Below are 16520 nucleotides of genomic sequence, written 5' to 3' on the forward strand. Positions count from 1 at the left end.
ATTTTGCTAACACAGAATATTTTTATACTTTGTTTAAAAGTTTTCAAAATCACTGGTGATTTCTTCTGGTAAACTAAATTCTGAGAAACTTAAATGTAAATGTTTTGATTTCAGAAATGCATTTTGGAAAAGATTGGGCTGTTTGGATCACGTTAGAGGGTTTGCTCAAGGGAACAGGAGAGTTCTTTCCTTGGAATTTTCTCACAAGTTATTTTGACCGAAGCCAGTGTTTTGTGACTCTTCCAAATTTCAGGGTGACTTGCATTGCAAGAGCGATGTTATGGTCATCATTCAGTTTTGGGCCCAGAAAAATTAATGGTGAGAAACTGACATGATGAGTTTCACCTTCCAGAATTCTTTCCACTGAGATTTTCAATTACCCTCTTGTGCTGTCTGAAAGGTTAATTTTAAAACTAGTACCATATCTAATTTGTGTTAGGAGCATATGACTTCTAAAGGACATATCTATATAAATGATTACCCTTGGTGGAAAACTACACGTAAGCAGTTTATCCTTGTTTAAAGAACATCCCTTTCAGCTCTCCTGTGTTAGGCCTTCAGGTTCTGTGTGTATTGTATGGTGTGATTTGCATGTGTGTTCCCAGTGGTTTTACTAATGACACATACTCTACATTAAAACAGGTTTTTTTTTTTTTTTTTTTTTTTTTGAGATGCAGTCTCGCTCTGTTGCCCAGGCTGGGAGTGCAATGGCACGATCTCGGCTTAATGCAACTTCTGCCTCCTGGGTTTAAGTGATTCTCCTGCGTCAGCCTCCTGAATAGCTGGGATTACAGTGTGCCACCATGCCTGGCTAATTTTTGTATTTTTAGTGAAGATGGGGTTTCACCATGATGGTCAGGCTGGTCTCAAACTCTTGACCTCGTGATCTGCCCACCTTGGCCTCCCGAAGTGCTGGGATTACAGGCATGTGCCACAGTGCCTGGCCGAAATGGTTTTAAGGTTTAATGTTTTTTTCTCCCTCATCTTCACTCCGCACTCCTCGCCTTTGCCTACTCAGTGCCTTGTTCTGGGTCCATCTTTCTGCTCTCCTCCTCTCTAGGTCTGTAGGTCTTTTCTTTGCCAATCCTCTTCACTGTGCGTTTTCCCTGTGTGCTTAATACTCTTCCACCCTCACTGCCTGTCTATTCTTTTCGGAATTCTAAAGTTCACTTTTATGTCATTGCCTGCTCTTTAGGAGTACCAGGCTCAAGTGGAAGAAATGAGGTTGATGATGAATCAGTTGGAAGAGGACCTTGTCTCAGCAAGAAGACGGAGTGATCTCTACGAATCGGAGCTGAGAGAGTCTCGGCTTGCCGCCGAAGAATTCAAGCGGAAAGCGACAGAATGTCAGCATAAACTATTGAAGGTAGTCAGCCACCCTCCAGGAGGGGGCTTCATGGGTAAAATCATACATGATCTTAGCAAGAAAGAGGAGAACCTAGTTTAATGAGAAATAACCTAGTTTGAGAAATAATAGGATACCTTGGAAAACTCTTTGTCATTATTTACAGAAGATAACATTATTCTTATTTATTATTATTATCTTGGTCACAAAGCCCAAGAAAGTATCACAGGTCATCTACAGGAATTTTAGGTTGTTGAGATCTCCCAATATGTTGTATCTTTTTAATTTCAGGCTAAGGATCAAGGGAAGCCGGAGGTGGGAGAATATGCTAAGCTGGAGAAGGTACACTTTCCATGATTGGTTTTGCTATTAATATTTGGGGTAGATAACTTTTTTCAGTGGCCCATTGATGAAGAATGTTTGTCATCACTGAATAGAGACCTCTCATTGAGGCTTATTTTGATATCCCCCTTTGGTTGACCACACTTGGCTTTAACTATGGCTCTAAAAGAGGTAAAAGCTCATTTTTGTCATGCCTGCCCACAGCAACAAACCCAGATACTTAGTAAAACGTAATATGAAAATTCTTATTATCTTAAAGCACTGAGTGACTTTGATGCTCTTTTTGCCATTTGTATGTTGCTGGTCCTATATACATCATCAACATGGAGCTTTGCACTGGGACAAAGTCTTCCCTGAGAGGCCACTGTTCTTCCTCTCCATTAGTAGGTTCTGGAAACCCAAAGAAAAAGACCCCATAGAAACCTCAGGAGACTAGGACTGCAATAAATGTAGCAAGATGTTAATGCCAATTTGCCTTTTGCTTTATTTCCCGGGATTTTAATTATAGATCAATGCTGAGCAGCAGCTCAAAATTCAGGAGCTCCAAGAGAAACTGGAGAAGGTAAGCCCGAGGTGATTTTTCAGGAACTTACCCCACCCCCCACCTCCTTTCCAAACATCTTTCTTTGCCTTGTCCCAGAGCACGAAAGATGAAAGAAACAGAATTAGTCACTCAGCGCTGAGGAAAATGAAGGGGGAGTGAGCGATTACCTGAAAATATCAGAGTTCTGAATATAGTTTTTCCTTTTGAGACATGTCAGCAGTGTTTATTTTTAAAAACCAAGCTGTGTGAGACTCTCAAGTAAAAGTTCTAATTATACTACGACAGAACCCAAGAGGCCTGCATCTCTCGCCTCGGGGGGCCTGGCACCTCATTTATGCACATTTGTAAGAAAAGCAGTTCCCCACCCAGACTGTTTTCTGCCAGCCGGAGGCCTGCCCCTCAGAAGGCTGGAGGATCCATGGGGTTGTCACATGACTGGGGAGGGGCGTGGTTTTGGTTTATAGCATCCTGCAAAGTTTGTGCTAAAGGCTCACCTTTTATTTTGTTGTTTAATTATTTAATTAAAACATTTTTTTTTGAAACGGAGGCTCGTTCTGTTGCCTAGGCTGGCGTGCAGTGGTGTGATCTCGGCTCACTGCAACCTCTGCCTTCTGGGTTCAAGGATTCTGCCTCAGCCCATCCCCCATAGTAGCTGAGATTACAGGCACCCACCACTATACCCAGCTAATTTTTGTGTTTTTGGTAGAGACGGGGTTTCACTATGTTGGTCAGGCTAGTCTCAAACTCCTGACTTCAGGTGATCTGTGCGACTCGGACTCCCAAAGTGCTGGGACTGCAGGCATGAGCCACTGTACCTGGCCAAATTATTTAATTTTTTTGAGAAAGGGTCTCACTCTGTCACTTGGGTTGGAGTGCAGGACATGATCATGGCTCACTGCAGCCTTGACTTCCCAGGCTCAGTTGATCCTCCCACCTATACCTCCTAAGTAGCTGGGACTACAGGTGTGCACCACTCTGCCCAGCTGAGTTTCTATATTTTTTGTAGAGATAGGATTTTGCCTTGTTGCCCAGGCTGGTCTCAAATGCCTGGACTCAAGTGATCCACCTACCGTGGCTTCCCAAGATGCTGGGATTATAGGCAAGAGCCACTGTACCTGACCATTTTATCTTGTTTTTAAAATTTTTATTAATTTTTTTCCTAGCTTCTTTAAGGTATAGTTGGCAAATAACTGCATATACTTATAATGTGCAATGTGATGTTTTGGTATATATATACGCACACATTGTGAAATGATTATATCAAGCCAGCTAACAGATCTATCACCTCACATTCTTCTTCTTTTTTTTTTTCTTTTTGTGGTGAGAACATTTAAGAGCAGTTTTCAAGCTCTTCCTTTAGTCGAACATTGGAAATGCTTAATGGAAGGGCCAGAATGACTGTGGTTGTGGGACATACCTTTGGCATGGAGAATGTTTGGGAATGTGTTTGCTGGCTGGGTTTAATACAGCTCTTCTTCTTCCTCCTCCTTTTTTAAAATTGCAGTTAAAAAAAAACCCCACATAACATTAAATTACCATCTTAACCATTTTTAAGTGTACAGTTCAGTTGTACTAAGTTTATTCCCATTACTGGGCAATGGATCTCTGGAACGTTTTCGTCTTGTTCACTGAAACTCTATAACCACCAAACCTGAATTAATCTCATCTCCCTGTGACCTTTCTACTTTCTATTTCTATGATTTTGACTACTTTTATGTACCTCATATAACTGGAATCATACAGTGTTTGTCCTTTTGTGACTGGCTTATTTCATTTAGCATAATGCCCTAAAGTTGCGTTCATGTTGTAGCATGTATCAGAATTTCCTTTTTTTTTTTTTTTTTAAGAGTCTTGCTCTGTCACCCAGGCTGGAGTGCAGTGGTCCGATCTCAGCTCACTGCAACCTCTGCCTCCCGGGTTCAGGTGCTTCTTCTGCCTCATCCTTCCAAGTAGCTGGGATTACAGTTGTGCGCCACCACACCTGGCTTTTTTGCATTTTTAGTAGAGACAGGGTTTCACCATGTCGGCCAGGCTGGTCTTGAACTCCAGACCTTGTGATCCTCCCGCCTCAGCCTCCCAAAGTGCCGGGATTACAGATGTGAGCCACTATGCCCAGCCTAGAATTTCCTTCCTTCTTAAGGCTAAATCATTTTCCATTTCCTAGATATACCACATTTTGCTTACCCACTCTTTGCCCCCTGCTTCCTTATTCTTGAGCCCGCTAATGAAAGCCATCATGGCCATCTTTAGCTAGAAGCTAGTGAGAGGATGCACGCCTCTATCTAGAATTGTGCTCTCCAATCAAAGTGTGAGGGAGTCACAAATATGACTCACAGATGTCATTAAAAATTTTCTAGTAGCCACATTTAAAAACAGCAAAAACAGGCCAGGCCATGTATGGTGGCTCACGCCTGCAATCCCAGCTCTTTGGGAGGCTGAGGCAGGCAGATCACCTGAGGTTAGGAGTTTGAGACCAATGTGATCAACATGGAGAAACCCTGTCTCTACTAAACATACAAAATTAGCCAGGCACGATGGCACATGCCTGTAATCCTAGTTACTTGGGAGGCTGAGGCAGGAGAATCACTTGAACTGGGAGGCAGAGGTTGCAGTGAGCCGAGATAGCACCACTGCACTCCAGCCTGGGCAAAAAGAGCGAAACTCCATCTCAAAAAACAAAAAACAAAACAGGTGAAGTCATATGAATGATATATTTGTTTTAACCTGGTATATCGCAATATTTCCCATAGGAACATTAACAAATGAGATGATTAAAATAAGGAGAAAATTAATGCTTAAAGGCAAATACATTGATACATTGATACCTGACAAATACATCAATCCATGTAGATCTTTCTGTTTTCGTTCACTATGTTGCATTGAATCGAAGATGCTAATGATTGTCAGATACACCATTATCTTAAATAACCCAAGGAAAAAAAGCATCAATTTTAATTGTAGGATGCATTTCAAATTCAGGGATGTTAAAAAAAAAAGTACACCTTAGAATAATGAAATACCGAATAGAATGGATGTGTATATGTTTTGACAAATGGTAAACTCAGTATTACCTGCTTTTTAAAATTTAGGACACTATTGCCATTTTTTTTTTTAAACTATAAGTTCCAGGATACATGTGCAGAATGCTCTGTCACCATTTTTTTATATTAATAAATTCAGCCACCTATCTCCTGTTCCTTCTCTCCTTTTAGGCTGTAAAAGCCAGCACAGAGGCCACCGAGCTGCTGCAGAATATCCGCCAGGCAAAGGAGCGAGCTGAGAGGGAGCTGGAGAAACTGCAGAACCGAGAGGACTCTTCTGAAGGCATCAGAAAGAAGCTGGTGGAAGCCGAGGTGAGCAGGGAACCTCCAGCCCAGGCCCCAGCGGCCTCGGCCTTTGGCTGTGCCCAAGAAAGGAAACTGCCAGACCATCACTTGCATATGTTTGATCAAGCTGCTTTCCCTTCTGAAGATCCCTTTGAAACCTGAGAGGCTTGGAATCACTTCCCCGCAAGGGGAAGAAAGATTTGTCATAGCAGCTTCAAGTAGAAAGATGTCTTCCTAAAAGCTTTTTTCTTGCTGTTTATTTTCCTCTGACCTACTCACTAATCTGGGAGAATTTCTATTTTTATAGGTTCACCGAAGCGCCATCACTGGGTTTTTCTTTCTCTTCCCTCTGTTTTTTCCTTGCCTTTCCCCTCTGTGATATTAATAGCATATTAATTTCCAAGACATCACCTATTACCTGCGTGTCGACGACTCTCAGATCTGTATTTTTGGGCCTCTTCTCTACTTCAAATTCTTTGTTGTTGTTGTTGTTGTTGTTGAAATCATTTGTATAATTTTACCAGAACCACATTAGTGCCTTTTTTTCATTGTAAAAAACTTAAAACAGTACAGAATAATGTAGGATAAAAAGCGATTCTTCTCCTTGACTCCTATGCGCCTCCTCCAGCCCCTTGGTGTCTGTCCCACAGAAGGGGCATGCCATAGTCATTCTCACCCTCCTCCTATTGCTGGATCCTTTGCTTTTCCCTGTCACATTCTTGGTGTGAACCCCCTGGTACATGTCTCTTTGGGGCCATCCTCACCCACATTCATCTGCATTTCCCCCAGCTCCCCTAAATTCCAAATGAGTGTCCGAATTGGTACATCAGATTGAGAATGAACTCAAGTCTCTTCCCCGGCAAGCTGGTTTCCCTTCTCACTTTCCTCATGCCAGGCAGGGCCACCATCATTCATCTGGTCATTCGAGGCTCGAAACCTTGGTGTCATTTCCTCTTTTCTGCACCCCGCTATTCAGTGAGTCCCTCCATCCTGTAAATGCAGCCATCCTGTGTCTCTCCTGTTCATCTCCTGCTTCCCATTTCTGTAGCCCTCCTTATAGTCCAGGGCCTCTCCTCTTAGCTGAGTATATTTAATAATTTCTTGGCCATCTGTCTCCAGCTTCTCCCTCCTTCCAGCTAGCTCACTCAGTGAAAGATTCATGGACCTCAAGGACCAGATTTCTCAGAATTCCCTGCCCCATTCCAAACCTTTCAGGGGTTCTAGAATGCTCAGATGCACCCCTGAACCTGGTACTTGAAACCCTCAACCTTTAACCTTTCTGCTTTTCACCTGCTCTTCCCCTTAACACGTCATGTGCTGTAACCATTCTTGGCTTCCCTGGGGCCCAAACTGGCTCTTGACCTCCGCTGTGTTTCTGCGAATGTGTTTCCCTTTGTCCGAAACATCTTCCCCCTCCTCTCCTGTCCTTCCCACTGCAAAACACCATATACCACCCCTCTCCAGAGCTCATGCCTTTCTGATGTCTTTGCTCAACTGTCCAATTCAAAGTCCTCTTTCCTGCCTGCAACCTCCCGCAGCACTTGGTACCTCTTTGCTTTGTGGTTCTTCCTCCTCTTAAGCTATATTATGATTATTTGTGTTTGTTTTATCTCCTCCAAGGGCAGGAATGATGCCATCTTCCTCTGTATTTTCCGTGAATGCCTAACGTGGCACTTTGCAGATAGTAGGTGCTTGGTAAATATTTGAATGAATGAATGCACTCTTGTAACCTACACAACTGAGTACCTGGATTATAGAGTCTTATTTTCTCTGCTGTTGCTTTGGGGGCCTGAGACTTTTCTTCCTGACTCGAGTGTATGCTTCCTGAGGGCTCTTTCCCTCGGTGCAGGTGTTATGCCCATAGCGGTTACTCCATTAAAACTCTCTGATTGATTCATGATCTACAGGAACGCCGCCATTCTCTGGAGAACAAGGTAAAGAGACTAGAGACCATGGAGCGTAGAGAAAACAGACTGAAGGATGACATCCAGACAAAATCCCAACAGATCCAGCAGATGGCTGATAAAATTCTGGTGAGCAGGAATGAAAGTCGCCAAGTTAAAAGATAACAGGTTAGAGGTTGCAGAGGGAAGGGGGTAAGAAGAAGAGTTAACCATCATAATAAGGGAGGTATCTCCAAGTAGATGAATTAAGTGAGGTGGTTTCAGCATATGCTGCATCGTAGAGTAGTATGAATAACCAAATGATGGACATTTCAGCACTGGTAACAGATCTGTAAATATTATTTTTTGCTCTGTTTGCTACAGCCTGGCATTTTTTTTTTTTTTTTTTTTTTTTTTTTTTTTTTTTTAGTAGAATGTGCATCTATTATTTTCAATACATTTTTTATAGGAGTGTTGACATACTTCTATCAGCAGAGCTTTGGATGGTTGTCAACTTTGCAATGCCAATTTAAAAAGCTGTAGGGGTTTAGACCTTTGAGACTGAAATTCAGATTCTTGCTTTTAGAGAAGAAAGCAATTAGTCATACAGAATTGTTTTGCTAGGAGTAGTATTTGTCATAGATCCATGTTCACCCACTCATTTTCTCTGCTACAGTTGGTTATTATTATTATTTCTTTTTCAATTTCCTTAGATATTGCAGGTCTTTTTTTAGGGTCTGTAGTCATCCTGATTCTGTCTCAGGCTCTGATGACCAAATTAACTTGATCAAGGAAGGCTCAGGTGGTATTTGCAGATGTGTTGAAGTTTTGCCCTTGTTAGGGTGGAAGACAGCACCTTTGAAGGGCTCTCCTTGGACCTCAGTCCCACAGCCAGAAAGTTGACGTCACGTTTGAGAATCAGGGATGACTCGGAGTCCCTTCATATCCCACCTGGGGAGAGACTCTGAAGTCACTGGTCATTCGTCTCCACCCTAAGGAGGCAAGGTGGTGAGCGGGCCACTTCATCTGTCTTCACATCACTTCTGGGAAATGAGTCACCAGCAGCTGTTGGAATTCCACAGTGGCCAACTAAGAGGCCTATACTTGAGACCAAATCAAACTGTTTAAAACTTTACATTTCTGTTTGTGTATATTCATAAATATATGGATGTTCTCGAACCAACAGGTAAAAGAAAAATGGGTTACATTGTTTTGCCATGACACCCAGTCTTTGTATATATGTCTGCACACAAAGACAAATGTGACTGTTAGTCTACCCTTTCTGTTCTCTTGTTCCGTCATCAAAGTTTCTCTTGGCTATTGTCAAGCGTTTGAATTTTATCATGAGTATAAAATTAGATCCCACTGAGATCCCACTGCTGCTGTCCTTTGCTTGGTATAAACAAAGTGGTTAACTCTCTTGTGGTTGCAAAGTGTTTCTCTGTTTAATGGTGATGTGTTCATTCATTCATTCAACAAATATTTAATGAGCTTCTACTATGTGCCAGGCACTGTTCTAGGAGCTGAACTTTAGCAGCAAACAACAGTATTTGCATAACAGGACTGAAGAGTTGATCCAATACATCTAGAAAATATATGTTTGAAAAATGACAACAACAACAAAAAATGCCAAACCACGAAGAAGTCAGATTTTTAGAATATCTGCTCTTCCTAAGGTTCACTTACAATTAAAATGGAGGAGTAGAGAGTTCTGCATTCTTGGATTATGTGTTATAAACTCCCATTCACAAATAGACCAGAAATTTGGTCTTAAAGTTGTCAGTCTCAGATATCTGAGCTTTTTGACTTAATTTTAGATTCTGATTTCCATTCCTGTGCTATCTTATGAAGAATGAAACTGGAGAAAAAAAAAGATGTTATCAAATGATTTCTAACATAAAGGAAAAATAAGTGAATTTCTTTGTCTGAGTATATCTTGCCACCTGCTGGAGTACTTTTGTGGTTGTGACTTCATTTATTTGAAGGTGCCTTTTGCTCAAGAACCCTGTGCTTAGGCTGCAGAGTATCTAGGACATGGGCAAAGAGGGGTCCTTAGTACCATTGTGTAATGATGATGCCTGAACATAGAGCCCCAAATGTCATTGGCTTTAAAATATTTGCTATTCTGATAAGAACTTTCAAAGCAGATAATGGTAGAGTCTTTTGCTTTAATAAAAGAAGTTATTGCAAGAGATTATTTAGCCAAGTATATATCAAACCCTTTAAAATATGTTTTTCTTAATCCTTTTTACTTTCAACTGTTCAAGATCACATCTGTTGAATTGCAGTAGATCTTGTGCACCTGGCCTTAAGATTGAACTTGAGATTGGCCCTCAAAGCCAATGCTTGTAGACTTTAGAATTTCAAAAGCTTAATCACTAACATTTTAAGTGCGTGTGAATCTCAAAGTACTTTCTCACCCCCATTTTATGAACATATCCTGTATAATTTCCTCATTCTTCAAAACCCTCATAATTGCTTCTACTTCAAAAAAAAATTCATAATGGTATAAAGAGATGAAAACTTGGAGTAATGACTTCATTAATAATTAACTGATGGGTCTAGATTCATAAGAATTAATATAGATGCAGCTATCTGTGCATTTACAGAATGTTTTAGTAAATTGAATACTGCCTTTTATAAGGTCAGTTTATAAAACATTGGCAAATGAACTGCTGTAATTTTCAGGTAAATTACAGTTTTGCTTAAAAGCTGCAAACTTGGCTAGGTGTGGTGGCTCACGCCTGTAATCCCAGTACTTTGGGAGGCTGAGGCGGGTGGATCACCTGAAGTCAGAAGTTTGAAACTAGCCTGACCAACATGGTGAAACCCTGTCTCTACTAAAAATACAAAAATTAGCTGGCTGTGGTGGCTCATGCCTGTAATCCCAGTACTTTGGGAGGCTGAGGCAGGTGGATCACCTGAAGTCAGAAGTTCGAAACCAGCCTGACCAACATGGTGAAACCCTGCCTCTACTAAAAATACAAAAATTAGCCGGGTGCGGTGGTGCATGCCTGTAATCCCAGCTACTTAGGAGGCTGAGACACGAGAATTGCTTAAACCCGGGAGGCGGAGGTTGCAGTGAGCCAAGATCGCTCCAGTGCACTCCAACCTGGGCAACAAGAGTGAAATTCCATCTCAAAAAAAAAAGAAAAAAAAAAAGTCTGGAAAGTTAACAATAAAAGAATGAATAGAACATAAATGTAGACTATTTATGTTACTCCAAATTATCTTCTAATCTTTAATGTGTCTGTGTACATTTTTATGTCATTATTATCAGTGTATTGTCTGTGTGGCTTTGTCTTCATTTGCATTGTATCATATGGACATTATATCACATGCACATCTGCAGATAGTCACATATGCCACTTACCAGTCAGTTAAAATAATCATTCAAAATTTGAAGTGCTTGAATCGTAACATTAGTTTTTCTTTTTAGCTAGGGTTCTTGAGCAATAATTTTGTTAATGAAGAAAATACAAAAGTATTGTTAAAAATCATAATAATATATTAAAATGACTTTTCTCGTTTAAGGCTGTCATAGTGAAAATGGCCTGAGGTTCAAGATAGTGGTCAGGGCTTTGTCATGTACTAAACTTTCCAATGTTGCCTTGTTACTCTTATTTCTCTATGCAAAGATGAAGAGCTGCCTTTGTTTGACCTGTCACACTGATGTATTTGTGGTCCCGGGCCTCACAGCCCACCAGCTATGTGTGTATGTGTGTGCAAATACTTGGACTTGGAAAACCCAGGGCCAAGGCACAGTGGTGGTTTCCTTCCCAAGTGCCTTAGGCTAGTAATGGAGGACCAGATGCCCGTTACCTGTGGTACCTGTACCAAAGTCACGTTTCCTGTGAATGTCTAACTTGCATTGGCTGTGTCTTTCCCTCTGCACATCTGACTGTCTTTTCTTTTGTGTCTAGGAGCTTGAAGAGAAGCATCGGGAGGCCCAAGTCTCAGCCCAGCACCTAGAAGTGCACCTGAAACAGAAGGAGCAGCACTATGAGGAAAAAATTAAAGTAAAGACACTTTCTGATCTTCCGTGGCCTTCCTCCTGTAGTACCATGTAGCTCCATCTCTTCCTGGGCACTTTCGGCCACTTCTTACTAGACCAAACTACCGTTTGGGGTGAATACTGTCTTTATTCCATGGTGGGAGATTTCAGAGTGTTACTTAGGTGAAGGATTGGAAAGCTGAAGTTCTAAAAAAAATTTTTTTAAAATGTGGCCATCATTTATCCCAATTTTATCTTTAAAATAATTTAAAAAACTCATTGTTATTTAGTCCATGATCATTTCTATAATTCATTTTCTCTTTTTTTAATTTTTAATTTTCAATTTTTAAACATTTTTAATTTTCATGGGTACACAGTAGGTATATCTATGGGATACATGAGATGTTTTGATACAGGCATGCAATGTGAAATAAACACATCATAGAGAATGGGGTATTCATCCCTTCAAGCATTTATCCTTTGAGTTACAAATAATCTAATTACATTCTTTAAGTTATTTAAAAATATACAATTAAGTTACTATTGACTATAGTCACCCTATTGTTCTATCAAATACTAGGTCTTATTCATTCTATTTTTTTGACAGCCATTAACCATCCCCACCCGCTACGACCCCTTCTACCCTTCCCAGCTTCTGTTAACTGTCCTTCTATACTCTGTTTCCATGAGTTCAATTGATTTCATTTTAGATCCTGCAAATAAGGGAGAACACGCGATGTTTGTTTTTCTGTGCCTGGCTTATTTCAGTTAACATAACAATCTTTAATTCCATCCAGGTTGTTGCATATGAGTGGATCTCATTCCTTTTTATGGTTGAGTAGTACTCCATTGTTGTATATGTACCACATTTTCTTTCTTTTTTTTTTTTCCCCTTCAACTTTTATTTTACGTTCTAGGGTACATGTGCAGGATGTGCAGTTTTGTTACACATAGGTAAACAATGTGTGCTATGGTGCTTGGCTGCATAGATCAATTCCTCACCTAGGTCTTAAGCCCAGCATCCGTTAGCTGTTCTCCCTGTTTTCCTGATGCTCCACCCACTCCCCCCACTCTCCAACAGAGTTTCTGTTGTTCCCTTCCATGTGTCCATATATCACATTTTCTTTATCCATTCATCCATTGATGGACACTTAGGTCGTTTCCAAATCTTAGCTATTGTAAATAGTACTGCAGCAAACCTGGGAGTGCGGTTATCTCTTCGATACACTGATTTCCTTTCTTTTGGGTGTACACCCAGCAGTGGGATTGCCAAATCATATGGTAGCTCGATTTTTCTTTGGCTTTTTCTTTAAAATTTTACTTTGTCTTTAATTTTTCTGAGGCTTACTGTAGTGCGTCTAAATGTGGATTTCTTGGCCACGTGTGGTGGCTCATGCTTATAATCCTAGTACTTTGGGACTTTGGGAGGCCAAGATGGGTGAATCATTTGAGCCTAGGAATTCAAAACCAGCCTGGGCAAGTTGGCGAGAACCTGTGTCTACAAAAAATTCAAAAATTAGCCAGGGGTGGTGGCATACACCTGTAGTCCCAGTTATTTGGGAGGCTGAGATGGGAGAATTGCTTGAATCCAGGAGGTGGGAGGTTGCAGTGAGCCAAGATTGCACCACTGCACTCCAGCCTGGGTGACAGAGTCTGAGACCCTGTCTCAAAAAAAAAAAAAAAAAAAAAAAAAAGTGGATTTCTTTTTACTTATCTTATTCTGCTTGAGATTTACTGGGTTTTAAAAAATTAAAAAAAATTTTTTTTTGTAGAGACATGGTCTTGCTCAGTGCAGTAGGCTCAAGTGATCTTCCCGTCTTAGCCACCCAAGTAGATGGAACTATAGGCACATGCCACCATACTTGGGTATTTAAAAAATGTTTTTTTTTTTGTAGAGATGGGGGGTCTCCTGGGCTTTTGAATAGATTCATATCTTTTTATTAATTCTAGAAAATTAGTGATCATTATATCTCAAATATTTTCCCTTTCCCTTCTCTCTTTTCCTTTTAAGAATTTGATTGGGGCCGGGCATGGTGGCTCACGCCTGTAATCCCAGCACTTTGGAAGGCAGAGGCGGGCAGATCACCTGAGGTCAGGAGTTCAAGACCAGCCTGGCCAATATGGTGAAACCCTGTCTCTACTAAAAATACAAAAAAGTTAGCTAGGCATGGTGGTGTGTGCCTGTAATCTCAACTACTTGGGAGGCTGAGGCAGGAGAATCGCTTGAACCTGGTGAGCAGAGGTTATAGTGAGCCAAGATTTCACCATTGTACTCCAGCATGGGGAATAGAGTGAGACTCTGTCTCAAAAAAGAAAAAAAAAAAAAAAAAAGAATTTGATTGAGCATGAGTTAGATCAGTTCCAATTTAGCTCTTTAAAATATTTTTTATTTCTTTGTGCTATGTTTTGGGTAGGTTCTTCTGACTTATTTTCCAATTTGTGAATTTTTTCTTAGCTGTGTCTAATCTAATTTGCTGTTCCATTGAGGTTTTTTTCCTTCTCCGCTTTTTTTTTTAGGACAGGATCTCATTCTGTCACCCAGGCTGGTGTGCAGTGGTGCAGTCATAGCTCACTACAACCTGGGCTTAAGCAATCCTCCCACCTCAGTCTCCCGAGTAGCTGGGATTATAGGTGCATGCCACCAGGCCTGGCTAATTTTTAAATTTTCTGTTGAATTTTAATTTCGGTTGTATATTTTTTACTTCTAAACATTCTATTTGAGTCTTTCCTTTTTACTTCTAGACATTCTATTTGGGTCTTTCCCAAGTTTGCTAGATTATTTAAGACAATAATCTTCTGTTCCGTGCATTCATTTTCAAGCCAAACTTTTCTTTCTTTAAATGTATTGAGCATAATTATTTTATTGCCTGTATCTGACAGCTCCACATATGAAGCATTTGCAGGTCTGTTTCTGCTCTGTTATTTCTCTTGGTTCTTTGTTATGGTGACTGTTTTATTTTCCTTAAAGAATTATTAATGGAAATTCTTTGAAGCCTTGGATGAAAATGTGTGCCCACCTTGGTGGGTGATCCAGGGCTTTCGTTTCTGCCTTTTCTTGACCATTGAGGCTATAAAAACTGAAACTCAGGTTCATTTGTTTCAGTAAATACCTCAGGTTAAATCCTTATTACCTCTTACTCCTTCTGTTTTTCTTAGTTTTTGGTAATTTCTTATTCTCTTGCCAGCTTGTAGGTGTTTCTGGGAAAATGTTTTTCATATTTTATTTAGCATTTAAATCATTTTCAAGAAAAGGGCTGGCCTGACATGTAGCCCACTGTACTATTAGAAATGGCTGCCACTTCCTTTTAAAATCATATCACATTTTCATTATGATTTGTATCAAGCTTTTAATTCATTCTTATGTTCTTGAGAATCAGATGCTGTTTATTACATCTTGAATATTGTCTCTTCCTTTTTCCAACCAGACATGCAAGGGGGATTTCAATTTTTGTGATGATCTTGTTATTGATTTGGTGGTATTCTCAAAGAGTTGAGTACTTTCTTGGAGCAGCTAACATGTACATGCTCACACAGCATCATCACTGTCACCACCCTGGCATCTTTTACCCCTGGTGTTAGTGTTGGTTGTTTTTCAGCAAAAGAAATAATAGGAGGCCAGGTGTGGTGGTTCACATCTGTAATTTTGGCACTTTGTGGGGGCCAGGGTGGACAGATCACTTGAGTCCAGGAATTCAAGACCAGTCTGTGCAACAAAGTGAGACACCCTCCTCACATTGTCTACAAAAAATACAGAAAATTAGCCAGGCAGGAGGCACACACATGTAGTCTCAGCTACTTGGGAGGCTAAGGTGGGAGGATCGCTGGTTATCAGGAGGTTAAGGCTGCAGTGAGCCATGGAAAGAAATACGGGAAAACAACCCAGAAATGACCTCAAGATGTTCTCCTGTGACGCCTGGTACTTCAAGTTTTAGAAAATTATGAGAATGTATATAGTAGTCCTTGGCACCTTTGCATGATGAAAGTAACCCTTTGTAAAACATATTCTATGATTTGGTTATTATATTGATGTTCCTGTCAAAGCCATATTCTATCTTAAATTGATTTAAATGTCTTTAGTGGAATCTCTTATTTCAAACTTTTTGCTCCCCTTCTCCCCGATACATCTTGTTCATCTTTCTACCAGTTGAACCCTATGAAAGCTAAGAGAGATCCATATGTTCTTTTATTTATCTACTTTTTTTTTTTAAGACACGTTCTTGCTCCATCACCCAGGGTAGAGTGCAGTGGCATGATCATAGCTCACTGGGGCTTCGTTCTCCTAGTTTCAAGCAATCCTCCCATGTTAGCCTCCTGAGTAGCTGGGACTACAGTTATGCCCCACCATGCCCAACTAATTACTGTTTTTTCTACTTTTTGTGGAAATGCAGGGTCTTGCTATGTTGCCCAGGCTGGTCTCAAGCTTCTGTCCCCAGGCATCTCCACCCGTATCAGCCTCCCAAAGTGCTGGGATTATAGGCATGAGCCATCATGCCTGGCCTAATGCATACATTATTGATAGAGGCGTATCCCTTCCAGCCCACACTTACTTCTTACTGGTATCCTTCTTTACCAAAGTTGAGGTCTTATTTTGAACAGAGGCATCCTGAAAATGTGTTCCATTGCTTTAGCACCTCATACAAAATAAAAATCATATGCGGTCTAGATATGTGGTCTCTGCTACCTTCTAGATGGGAAGAAATTTTATATATCCCAAGGAATGTCAGGAAAGATCTTTCTTCTCTACTGGAATCTTTATGAAACCATTTCTTTTAAGCCTGTTCTGCTTTGTGTTTCCTGTTCCAGCCTCTATCAGGCCACTTTGGTAATAATTATGATCATACCCTCGATTCTACCCTGTTCTTGCTCGTAATTTTAGAATCATGCTCAGACATCCAAGAGAGTGGGCCATTTCTCATCCTTTTGAGCTTCTTCCTTTCTCTCATGACCCTGTTCCCACCTTTTGGTCTTCTCTCCCAACTTCCATTCTATTTTTTTCATCAGTCAGTTCTAGTTTAAAGACTTATTTGAAATCTGTTCTTGCCTTTCTTTCTCCTGTGGATTCCCTCCCCGCTGACTGGCTCTTTTT

General features: G+C 40.6%; 1 protein-coding gene across 7 annotated transcripts in view; it reads left to right on the top strand.

Moving 5' to 3' along the window:
- CIT (citron rho-interacting serine/threonine kinase) overlaps positions 1–16520 on the top strand; it is a 195216-nt gene that overhangs the window by 101733 nt on the left and 76963 nt on the right. For 6 of the 7 annotated variants that reach the window (XM_003932193.4, XM_074402162.1, XM_074402163.1 and 3 more), the window contains 6 exons: positions 1196–1366; positions 1637–1687; positions 2196–2249; positions 5444–5584; positions 7465–7590; positions 11364–11459. In XM_003932193.4, the coding sequence (XP_003932242.2) occupies positions 1196–1366; positions 1637–1687; positions 2196–2249; positions 5444–5584; positions 7465–7590; positions 11364–11459 (639 nt within the window). The remainder of the gene's footprint in view (positions 1–1195; positions 1367–1636; positions 1688–2195; positions 2250–5443; positions 5585–7464; positions 7591–11363; positions 11460–16520) is intronic. The other variant, XM_074402166.1, reaches the window with a different exon arrangement.

This window comes from Saimiri boliviensis, chromosome 7 (assembly GCF_048565385.1).
Source record: "Saimiri boliviensis isolate mSaiBol1 chromosome 7, mSaiBol1.pri, whole genome shotgun sequence".
In the NCBI taxonomy this organism is placed as follows: Eukaryota; Metazoa; Chordata; class Mammalia; order Primates; family Cebidae; genus Saimiri; species Saimiri boliviensis.